Source organism: Rhododendron vialii, chromosome 5a, assembly GCF_030253575.1.
Source record: "Rhododendron vialii isolate Sample 1 chromosome 5a, ASM3025357v1".
Taxonomy (NCBI): Eukaryota; Viridiplantae; Streptophyta; class Magnoliopsida; order Ericales; family Ericaceae; genus Rhododendron; species Rhododendron vialii.
The window spans coordinates 34,049,066-34,060,535 of NC_080561.1; the positions used below are offsets into that span (position 1 = coordinate 34,049,066).

The 11,470-nt window shown below is 38.0% G+C and overlaps 1 protein-coding gene across 6 annotated transcripts; it reads left to right on the forward strand.

Annotated features, from left to right (window-relative positions):
* The first annotated feature begins 742 nt into the window (after nucleotides 1–742).
* On the forward strand, nucleotides 743–11,114 carry LOC131325837 (diphthine--ammonia ligase). 6 transcript variants are annotated; one of them, XR_009199839.1, is made up of 13 exons: nucleotides 743–920; nucleotides 1,027–1,098; nucleotides 2,391–2,470; nucleotides 3,383–3,608; nucleotides 3,692–3,724; nucleotides 5,701–5,783; nucleotides 5,876–5,948; nucleotides 6,288–6,633; nucleotides 6,820–7,151; nucleotides 8,425–8,762; nucleotides 9,009–9,369; nucleotides 10,114–10,482; nucleotides 10,856–11,114. XR_009199839.1 is itself a non-coding variant. In XM_058358308.1 (13 exons), the coding sequence occupies exons 1-13, from the start codon at nucleotides 843–845 to the stop codon at nucleotides 10,387–10,389; spliced, it is 2,220 nt and encodes a 739-aa protein (XP_058214291.1). In that variant the 5' UTR covers nucleotides 749–842; the 3' UTR covers nucleotides 10,390–11,114. The 6 variants fall into 6 exon arrangements, 3 of the variants coding, with proteins under 3 accessions (XP_058214290.1, XP_058214291.1, XP_058214292.1); XR_009199838.1 differs by having other exon boundaries at nucleotides 749–920; nucleotides 10,690–11,114; XR_009199841.1 differs by having other exon boundaries at nucleotides 749–920; nucleotides 10,876–11,114.
* The last annotated feature ends 356 nt before the right edge of the window (nucleotides 11,115–11,470 follow it).

An 11,470-nucleotide genomic window follows, 5' to 3' on the forward strand; every position in this document is an offset into this window, starting at 1 on the left:
ACTACTATTTTTCAATTTATTACTACTATTATTTTTCCTTCCTTTCCCTTTGCATCTATGAGTTCCAATCCAAATAGCTAGCCCTATTCGGTTTGGGTTTTTGAGAAATATTTTTTAGAGTACGAGTCAATAGATAGATAAAAAAAATTATTAAAAAGTCATGGTAAAAAATTTTGAGACTCCAAAACGAATAATAAATAAGTATAGGTCATGTAGATGTCGAAAATATTATCTGTTTGGAACTAAGGGAAATAAAATTTTCCTTTCTATTGTTTAGTTGGAAGAGAATGAGGGAGGAAAATAAAACTTTCAAATTTAGGCTACGTTTGTTTCGATGTAAAATATTTTTCATGTAAAATGTTTTTTCATAAAACAAACTCTAAGCTTTTATTTTTCAGTGTTTGGTTGGCACTCGAAAAATATTTTTAGAAATCGACAAAATAGTGTAGGGAGAGAGGGGAGAGCTTAAACGGTGGAGAGATATGAGAATATTGAAATTAAACGGTAGGTTAGGACTGACGATCGAGGAAACTGAGCTGTGAGAATTGCAGTAGAAGGCAAGCGGGTTCATTTTAAAAAATAACTTACGAAATATTTAAAGGTAAATCATTTTCTTCCAATTAATATTTTTTTTTTTAATTTTTTAAACAAACAAATACCGAAAAATAAGTACTAAAATATTTTACACTCAAACAAACGGAGCGTTAATGAATACTAATTTTTCTCCTCCCATTTTTTCTCTCTGGCCTCGGAAATAATCCCTACTAAATACCAGTGGAGTACCTTCGTTCCTGGCACGAACAGCCCGTCGAACTGATTCAATAACCTAACCCTCATCAGAGATGAAGGTGGTGGGATTGGTCAGTGGGGGCAAGGACAGCTGCTATGCCATGATGAAATGCATCGATTACGGCCACGAGGTGTTGTCTCTCTCCCTTGTTTTTTTTCACTTACTAGGGTTTTCCCACGCTTCGCCGTTACTATGATTTTCCTTACAAAAATGTCTGATTTTTTTTTTTTGTTCAGATTGTTGCATTGGCTAATTTGTTACCTGCCGATGACTCGTTGGACGAGCTGGATAGCTACATGTACCAAACAGTGAGCTTCACTTACTCTAAAATGGGTTCATAGCTGTCAGCTGTGCAGCCTTAAAATGGATATTCTAAGGCCTCGGATAATTCCCGGTATTAAAATGGACGGGATTTATGGTTTCCGGTATTGGTAGTTCCTCGATTGTTTGTTCCTGTTAGGGGTGTAAACAAGCTGAGCCGAGCTGCGAACGTGGTGTTCGAGCTTGGCTCGTTTACTAAATGAGACTAAAACTCGTGCTCGAGAGCCTAGTTAATTTACTTAACGAGTCTCTTTGAATGAGCTGAGCTTTTGCGAGCCCAGCTGAGCCCAGCTTTTGACTGTCGAGCTCGGCTTGTTTAGTAAACGAGCCCAAAACTCAAGCTTGAGCTTGGCTCGATTACTAAACGAGTTGAGCTAAACCTTAAAGACCTGAGCCAAGAGCTGCCCGGTTCATTTGCAGCCCTAGTTCTGGTACTGCTTCTTTCAAGTTTGACTCTCGTGGGATTACCTCCCGAGGAGAGAGGGCATTTTTGTAGTTGTCTAGGGTTTTTGTTGTAATTTTCGAGGACTTGTACTACGCGGGGAACATTTAAGGGTAGTTTCTATAACTTACATTTAAGGGTAGTTTCTGTAACTTTCATACCTCGTTAAAATGAGTTTCCCGGGCGCTCTCCTTAATCCTCCCACCTCTCCCGGGGATTGATATTAATATATTTTAAGAGCTTTGTGGGGGAGCAGCTATAAACATTATTGCTATTTTCATGTACAATAAGGTAGCTCCTTACCGTAGTTGATTTTGTAAGACAAATGCATATATCTGTCTCTATGATATCCCGATATAAAGTATGTCTCTGATGTTATCTTAGGATTTGTTATGCTGTTTGGTAAGGAATACTAGTCATTTCCTCCCATACGTTTCCACTAAGATCCAGTACTTTCTTCCCCCACATTCTTAGTTCGCCAGAAATACGACAACCTTAATTTGCTGGCTGAACACTAATGGCCCTCATGAATTTCAATCCCAGTTTGTCATTAAAGAATGATTGGGTTGCAACTGTCTTTCGAATCAGGTTGCAACGTTCTATCTCATTTTTGTTTTCTTGTACAATTGTGCTCCTGAGGGTAGCTTTATTGTGTAAGAAAATAGCTTCGGCGATGACTCTCAAAGGGTACTTTGCTTCTGTAGATGTTAAATATGATTGAGCCTAATGCGGGTCTAACTGTCTTGAGTATACGACGTGCTTTAATGTGATTGAGGACCCTTTGATGTCTAATTTTCACTTTTTTTAAATATCTATTGACTTTGGATCTCTTACCAGGTGGGGCACCAGATAGTTGTCAGCTTTGCAAATTGCATGGGAGTACCGTTATTCCGAAGACGAATACAAGGATCTACAAGGCAAGCCGTTTAAGCTGGAAGTTCAGTTAAACAATGAATCTTACTTTGGGGATGCTAGGATTGTCTCTCTGCATTGCGTTATTGAGAAATTTAGCATAAATCTTGTATGGTTAACAAAACCAAATTTTGTGTGTTTATGTTGCTTTATCAGATCAGACTACCTGAAATATCTTCCTTCTGATTGTATTTATCCTCCTTAATTGTGTTCACAATACACTTCAGGCTAATTGAGTTATGAAAAGAAATTATTCTTCCTTATTGATCTCTATTAGTCCTCTTTCGTGCTGCTCGGTGTTTGGGAGTATCAAATGAATCCTAAAGGATAATAGTGGACAGAGAATGAAATTCTGGTCTTGGGTGGGTTACCAATGTTGTTTCATGCAAAACCCTCCATAAAACTCTTGACTGAATAGCAACGTACTCATTTATCTGACCTATGTTACTTGGATCTAAATTTGAGGGATATGTGTTTGAAACATGTGCCCAATCTTGACATTGTGATGTATGAAGAAAAAAAAGTAGCTACATTGAAGGAAAATAGAAATTTGTTATTTTTTCTTAGAGATTCTTCATGCCACTTCACCAACTGGCGTTACCCGTCCTTTCATCTCTCTCAGTGTGGTCAGCACTGGGTGTTTCCTAGCAGCAAGGCTTACACCCATTCGCATGAATTCGTTTTAAGTTCCCACAAATGATTGAATAAGTCATCTTCCTATCGAGGTTAAGGAGTCAACTGAGCATCTCAGTGACGGGATTGAATGCCCGGATTGAATCAAAAACCCATTGGATTTCAAGTACATTTTGAGATAATTCACAACTTATTATTTGATAATATCTTTCAATGCACAAGATATATTATTGTCTATTTTGAATGATAATTGGACTTAGATTTATTTTATGTGGATTTCATAGGCATCACAAACTTAGCTACAGTATGACTCCTGGCGATGAAGTTGAAGATTTGTTCATCCTGTTAAATGAGGTAAAACGGCAAATGCCCTCCATCTCAGCGGTATCTTCAGGTGCCATTGCATCCGACTATCAAAGATTACGGGTAGAAAATGTATGTTCCAGATTAGGGCTCATTTCTCTGGCATATTTGTGGAAGCAAGATCAGTCATTGCTCCTCCAAGAAATGGTAAGATGTGTTTATCAGCAAGAATAACAATTGCCCTCCTCAGTTTACATATACTGATTGTTTTCCTTTTCTGTCACGACCAGATAAGAAAAGGAATTGTGGCCATTATTGTAAAGGTATGACTAGTGGTGGTGAATGGTGATATCTATCTTTCGTGCAATATCCTTGTATGATTAATACTTGTGTATGTTTTTCTTGCTGCTGTATGCCTATAACAATTGACACCCAATCCTGGTTGCGTTTCTCTCACTTAAAAGCACTTGGCTGTTTAACAAAGAACTGGACCTCATAATTGCTAATTTTTCTTTCAAAGTAATCATTTCGTCTTCTCATAATTGTGGCACAGCCATTAGCTAGTTTGTGTCCTAGTGTATCTTGGTTTTGTTTTCATCTTTTCTTCGTTTTCCGGTATCTACTGGTCGTGCATTACGCTTCCACTCCAAATCCACTATCGATGTGCATAGTCTCTTGGTGCGCCTAACCCGTTCTTCTCACAAATTTAATGATTACACTAGAAGTTTTGTAGGTCTGAGATCAATGTTACTTATGGTTCAAATTCCTGACACAAGTCAGAAGCTGAGCCTTTTTCTCTTTTGGTCCATCTAAAACATAGGGGACCAACAGTTGGGGAAATTTAGTGCGGCCAAGAATATAGTTAAGGGAAGTCCCTTCAAAACTTAGACTGGCCAGTGAAGCAAACACATAGGTTGCCTGTAAAAGTATATACTGGGACTGAGGTTGCTGATAAAGGATAAAAATTATTGATGGGGCGTCAATGGTGATCTTTTCTTTGCATATTCTGCTAATCCAATTGCTATGTGCTAGCAAAATCCAACTTATCCCCAATCTTTAAGTATTGAGAAAGCAGTTGGAAGATATACTAGATTGTCTAGGTATCGTTTTCTAGTTTCTGTCTACTTATATAATTGGGCCTGCAAAATGATCTATGTTGAATAGAGATGCAGCATTGGAAAATACAACTAGATTCGGCAGTTTCATTTAATGAAAAAGGATTAAGGTCGGCCATCTTTTTTTTCATATCAGCCTGACTGAGGAAGTGGAGGGAAGGTACCCCGTCTAAAGGGGCATAAGAGAGTCAAGAGAAACATCTTCATGCCTTAATCGTTTATCAAGTGATAGATAAATACCTTTTCTTTTTCGTACAAGATGATGCAGTGGCAGTGGCAAGGGTGGGGCCCAGTAGGGGAGGGAGGGCATAACATAGAGAAGATTCAAATGTTGATAAATGTTACTGTATTTATGTAAATACAACTTCTGAGCATTATATTTTTTTTAACTCTTTTGCGTTGTTGTTACGCTTATGCTTAAAACACAAATTTGTAATTACTATGCGAATTGTTCCTAGTTGCAAATTGTTTCTTTGTATGTAAGATGAATCATATTTAGGTAAAGTAACTTGTAGTAGGATATTCCCAAGTCAAACTTTCATTATGATGCTGTTGGATTTTCTCTCGCTTGGTAGCCCCTCTTCTATGTTTTTTTGAATTTGTATGTTTTAGAATTCCCATCCCAATTGGAAATGTGATTCCGTCTGGACGGGATGGGAGTGAGGGGCGTGGCCTGCAAGTCTGCAATTAAGATACTTATACTGAAATAACTTAAGTTAGTAATGAAATATTATTTTGAGCTGACAACGCTGTACACGTGCACATCTGTGTTTGGTACCAGCCTCACGGTTATGTCTCTTTTGTCTACACACATATTAGGGTGCAGATCTTCTAAACAATGAACTTGATGCAGTAACCTGTTTGTGAATCACTTGAGGTTGTCTACTATGGATTCTTCTTTCCCAATCTTCTCTTTCAATCCATTGCGATTTCCTGAATCATATATGCATCTGAGTGGACCTTTTGGGGCATGATGTACTGCCGAAATAAAACAAACAGACATGCAGTGTTTGCATGGAAGATATATTGAACGGACTTCAAGGTTACTTATTCATGACAAAGTTGCTTGTCATTCCATGGCCTGCACACGAGCTAACAGAGTTTCCAATGCCATGCAAATTCTTGTATCTTTCTTCAACAGCTAGTGGATTATGACGTGAAGCTGTGTCTTTTGATGGCTATAGGTTGCAGCCATTGGATTGAACCCCAGAAGGCACTTGGGCAAAGAAATTGCGCACCTGGAGTCCTACCTACACAAGCTAAAAGAGTAGGCATTTTCTGGTGAAAACCGTTGCGATGGAGTGTGTTGTAGTATCTAGGGTCTTTTCTTCATCTTTTGTTTGTGTTTTTTTTTGGCAGGCTGTATGGAATAAATGTCTGTGGTGAAGGAGGAGAATATGAAACATTGACTCTTGACTGCCCCCTGTTTACAGTAAGTTAACCTTTATTTGGTTCTATTACTTTTAAAAATGCACAAGTTTCATCTAGTGATATGTTGCTTGTCCCGTGTTTACCCAATTTGCGGGAGCCAGGAGTCAACTGCAGGAATTGTTTTATTTGATTCTGTGTCATAGCATATATTTAATTTTCCTCCATAAATGCATTGGCACAGAGACTAAAACAATTTCTATTAGGGAAAAACTTTAACTTTCTTACTAAGCCAATGCATGATGTAGTCTAATGTTGCAGAACTTCTAGACAGCTTCTGTGTTTAACAAGGCAATGATCTTGATTTTCAAAACTATTAACCTTTTTTTTTTTTCTGCCCCAGAATGCTTGTCTGGTTCTAGACGAATTTGACATTGTACTGCACTCCTCAGATTCTATTGCTCCGGTTGGGATCCTTCATCCTTTGGCATTCCATTTAGAAAGTAAGCTGGCAGCTGATACCGTAAGTGATATAGAAAGAAGCAATGGATTATTTTTGGAGAACATGGATTCCGTTTGTGAAGTCCTTGGCGACTGCCTACAAATATGTGAGGTGGAGTGCCAATCTGTTGATCAAAGCTGTGACACAGCCGAGAATAAGGAGCATAAAGTCCACATCTCAAAAACAGGAATGAATACTACCGTTTCCATTTCTTGCTGGTTGCAAGATTCATGCAAAACTTCAGCCGGTAAGTTTAATGTTTTAATGGCAAGATAATAAGTTGCCTGACGTGCAGTCCTTGTAATTTTTTTTCCTTTATCTCTTGTTCATGTTTATTGCATGTTTTTTTCCCCATTTTAGTGTTCCTATTTACTGGCCTTCGGTGGTATTTATGTTTTAATTTCAGGTAGTTTAGTTTTTGTCTGATTGGCAGATTTGCAAGAGGATTTGAGGGTTGTTCTAATGAAGATTGAATCACAACTTGCGGAAAGTGGATTCTCTTGGGAGAATGTTCTTTATGTTCATCTGTATATTGCTGATATGTGTGAGTTTGCAAAGGCAAATGAAACATATGTGACCTTTATTACACAGGAGAAGTGCCAGTTTGGTGTTCCATCCCGCAGCACAATTGAACTTCCCCTGTTGCAAACTGGTTTAGGGAGGGCATATGTTGAAGTCCTAGTGGCAAATGATCAAAGCAAAAGAGTTTTGCATGTGCAAAGTATTTCCAGCTGGGCTCCTAGTTGCATCGGACCATATAGCCAGGTACTTATTCTACTTAGCCTTTAACTTTTCATTAATTTGATCCCCTCTTACCAAATGAAACCTTTTTTCAGCACTCTTTTTTATTTTATTCCTGGGGATCATAGTATTACTCTTCCATCTCCTTTTTGTTCTATATCTTGCCATGCCAAACTCTTATACATGTGGACAGTGTTTTAATCTTCTCAATACGTCATTTTCAAGTAACTATCTTTAAGACGGGTTATAATTTTTAAAGAATTGCAAAGGTTTCTGTCGATGCTGAATAAGGGGATAATCTTTCACTAAGAGTGTGCCTGAGCCTAGCTTGAATGTGTAGCGATGAGAAGGAAGGTATTTTGAAGCCTTTTGTGGCTAAAGAGATGTAGGACAATAACGGCCTTTCAGGTTTCTAGCTGTAGCAAAAAGGTAGACGCCTGAGGGAAAAGAGAAATGATTTTGAGGCTGTTTGATTACTATTCTGGGTGCTGCAAACAGGACACGGGTACCTCTAATGCCTGAGGGGTGAATTAGGGACTAGTTGAAATCTGGTTAAGATGCAGACATTCAAGAAGCAGGAATAGATTTAGAAGGTAATCCTAGGAATGTTTCCTGGTAGCCTTAGACATGACTTCTGTGGTTTGATTGCATCACACATGATGCACAACAGCTCTTGAAAAACTTCAGAAATATTTTCGTAAAATTTCTCCTTGAATGAAGGAATATTTTCTTGGCATACACTGAGGGGACTTCCTACATAAACTAGGAGTGAGATTCCTATATATGAAACTGGAATTGGACTTTTAAAATCAGAATAAGACTTGCAACAATTGGCTTATATGACAGCTAATTGGCGGCCTAAACTCTCATGTGCAGAAACTGTGCTAATTAGCAAAACCCTGAACTCTAGGACTTATAAATAGAATTAAAGATTGACGGCACCATACTTTCCCTGCAGTAACCATAAATGGGAAGATGACTCTTGTACTTGCGCAGGCATGGTTCCTTCATGTCCACCTAGAAATCAGGTCAATTTCCAGATATTGCTGCTGCTTTCAATTTCTTTTTCTTGAGCCTCTTGGTCAGCATCAGGTGTTGGTCCATGCTGTCAGTGACATGTTTTCAACTATTATATGCTAGCATTGAACACTTGAAGTGATTTCCTTAGACATAACAATAATTGACTCACCTTTGTGTATGTTTACATGTAATCTGTTCACGTAATACTTGTCTGGCTTTCCTATTCTTTCAATCTCCATTTGATGAGCCCATCAGTTCACATTTTGTTCTCTTTCAGGCGACCCTGCATAAACAGATACTTCATATGGCCGGGCAATTGGGGCTTGACCCTCCAACAATGTTGCTATGCAGTGGAGGCCCTGCTGCTGAGCTTGAACAAGCACTACAAAATAGTGAAGCTGTGGCAAAATGCTTTAACTGTTCGATATCGACCTCTGCCATTCTCTTCGTCATTTACTGTTCGGCATGTATTCCTTTATCAGAAAGAATCACTATTCCGGACACGCTGGAGACATTCCTGAAGCAAGTGAAGTTGCTTCATTCATGTAGTCAAAACAAGTCTGAAGTGCTTGATTCCATATTTTTATATGTCCTTGTGCCTGATTTGCCAAAAAGGTAATTATTTCTACTCATTTGTCGGTGGGTCTAGTGGCAATATGTATCTGTCATTGGAAATTGGGATAGAACCTTTCTGCGCTATACTTAAGGTTATTTTTATCCATGAATATAACGGGATTCTTTTAATCACTTTTTTCTCTATACCAGTAGACATGACAAGAAGTTAAGAATCCATAAACATGAACTCTAGGATTCTTTTCTCTTACTACTGTTAATTTAATATTCTTTGGATGAATATTGTAGAGCTTCTATAGAAGTAAAGCCCATCCTTTATGCTGTGGATGACACGGAAACCTGCACTGGTTCTGTTGCCGAAGTCCTACCTAGCAAAACAGGACAAAGTTTTGGGGGTTTTGGTCATGAACCCTGGCATGATTTTTGCTTTCAGAAATGTATTGTTCCTGGAAAACTATGTGCAGTTATCCTATCAATTACGGATGAACTTTCTGTGAAGATCTGCTCAGAGTGTACGGGTGCAAATCCTGCTGATGGGGTTTGTCCAAATTCGCTGACAGAGAGACAGATGAACAAAATAGCAAAGTTTTGCATTTTCCTTACTGACAGAATCCTTTCAGAGAACCACTTCTCTTGGGATGATGTAATGGTTAGTTTTTTTCCTGGAAGAAACCTTCATTTTAAGTTAATCTTTGATGGATTGGCCTCTTGTTATTTGTTTTATCTCCAGTTACCACAAATTGCTTAAATAAAAGAACTAGGGAGTGTATCCGTTTAGTGGTCAACTTATTGCTTAAGCTCAAATTTTATATGGCCTCTTATAGCAGATCAAGTGGGAGGCCTCTACTCACATATTAGAAGAATGAAATGGAAAAACAATATCTTTAGGGTTTGATGTAGCACGCAGTGCTGGGAAGGAGGGAAATGGAGGGAGAAGTAGCCAGGATGGAGGGGGAGAGAGAGGGGGGAGAAGATGGGTGGAGATGTGCGTCGGGGGATGATTGTTGGGGGGGAAGGAGGGGAGAGATCCTTGATGGATTTATTTTTTCAAAACGAGTATTAGTAATTAGCCATATAATGTGATCCAGCTCTATAGTCTTATTATGGTATACCGTTGATTTTGTTGATAGAATTAAACGTTTCACTATTAGTGAGCTTGATTTATTGTCATGTGCTAATGTTAACAAAGTTTCTAGAAGCAGCCAATGACCTTATAGTACTCCATATAATATATTTAATCTCAAAATTTTCAACCGGAGTCCAGCTTTATGTTCTGTAGTCATGTTTTATGTTCAATTTTTTATTTTGATGATTTGTCTAGATATTAAATTTTTTTTTTTACCTGTTTATTGATCTCTAATCGATATATATATATCCTTTCCTCCTTGTGTAGAATTTCAGGTTCTATTACCCATCATGTCTGCTCATGTCTCATGAATCATTGTCGCGCATTTTCACCGTTGTATTCGAGGAATTTGGTGAAATGACTAAGAGAATTCAGATTAGCGAGGAACCAATTTTCACCCTTGTTCCTGTCTTAGGGGCTGGGAGGTCTGCAACATCTATGGTTGACGTGATTACCTGTGAATTATTTGCCCAAAAAAATCCTTCTCAGATTTGTGAAACTGGGGAATTTGAAAGAGCAGAGGGCCTGTTCAAGATTAAGTGAGGGAACAAGGAAGGGTATAGGAAGAAGTTGAAGAAAATCATGGTGTGTTCAAGGAGAAGATGAACGCATGCACAAAAAGAACCAGTGAAAAGTGTAAGTTTTGCTAGAAATTTATTTATGATGAATTGAAATCTTGATTGTTGATATTGAGAAAAATGAAAGGGAAACATTGTTCCATATTAGCTTATCAAGTGACTTGGTGTCTACTACCCAACCCTTTTATATACTTTGAACGGTCTTCAATCATTGGTATTTCTCTTAATTGTTCTTATTTTCTCATACAACTAAGTTCATATACAGAAAAGGATGAAAAAGAGTTGCAGACCCGAAAATCAAATATCATTTTGAAGGTCCTCTTGATAAGCAAATACGAGCTTTGCTTGCACGGAATGTTCCCGCTTCGCTTTTGCTCAATATCAACATTTCATGATGTATAAACTTCCTGTTGATTTTCCAGTTTTTCCAGGCTATTTTTGTGTTTTGTAGCATTTGTCTTCTTCAGTTGCTACCGCTTCATGAACATTTTCCTGATATGCTTCCAAGACAACCCTCCTTCCTCATGATGTTGAATAGAACATTCATCATCTTCTTCGGCTTCTCCAAAATAGAGAACGCCGCTGTTTTGTAAAAGCTCCATTGGAAATTAGAAAGCGATCGAAAAACATGTACGAAGACTTGTGAAGATCCAACTTGTTATTGTCATTCAATTTTGTTTCTTTGGTTTTTGGCTTTGTGTTTCACTTGCTTTCTTTTCAGTCACTCTCCTTAATTGGTCGATTGAGTTTGTTTTCTTCGCCTGGAAAAAGTGCTTTCTGGTTGCCTTGTTGTGTACTGTCCATATTGATGGTCTTTTGCAATTAATTGGTGGATTTTGGACGTTCATGTCTGGTATCAATTTAGAAAATATTCTGTTGGAAAAGAAAAAAGGAAAGACGAAGAATTCTCAATTTGATATATCTGGTAAACAATTACATTTTTTCCCTTGTTTGATTGATGAATTGGATTCAACCAAGTCAACAAGTAATTGTTAAAATGCCATTTTTAGAAGAAAAAATTGTGGTTAGGAAGGTTAGATCATATA

Coding starts and splice junctions, on each gene's coding strand:
- LOC131325837 (XM_058358307.1), top strand. CDS start 843: ATGAAGGTGGTGGGATTGGTCAGTGGGGGCAAGGACAGCTGCTATGCC. Junction 3,609..3,691: donor CATTGCTCCTCCAAGAAATG/GTAAGATGTGTT, acceptor TGTCACGACCAG/ATAAGAAAAGGAATTGTGGC. Junction 8,763..9,008: donor GTGCCTGATTTGCCAAAAAG/GTAATTATTTCT, acceptor TGAATATTGTAG/AGCTTCTATAGAAGTAAAGC.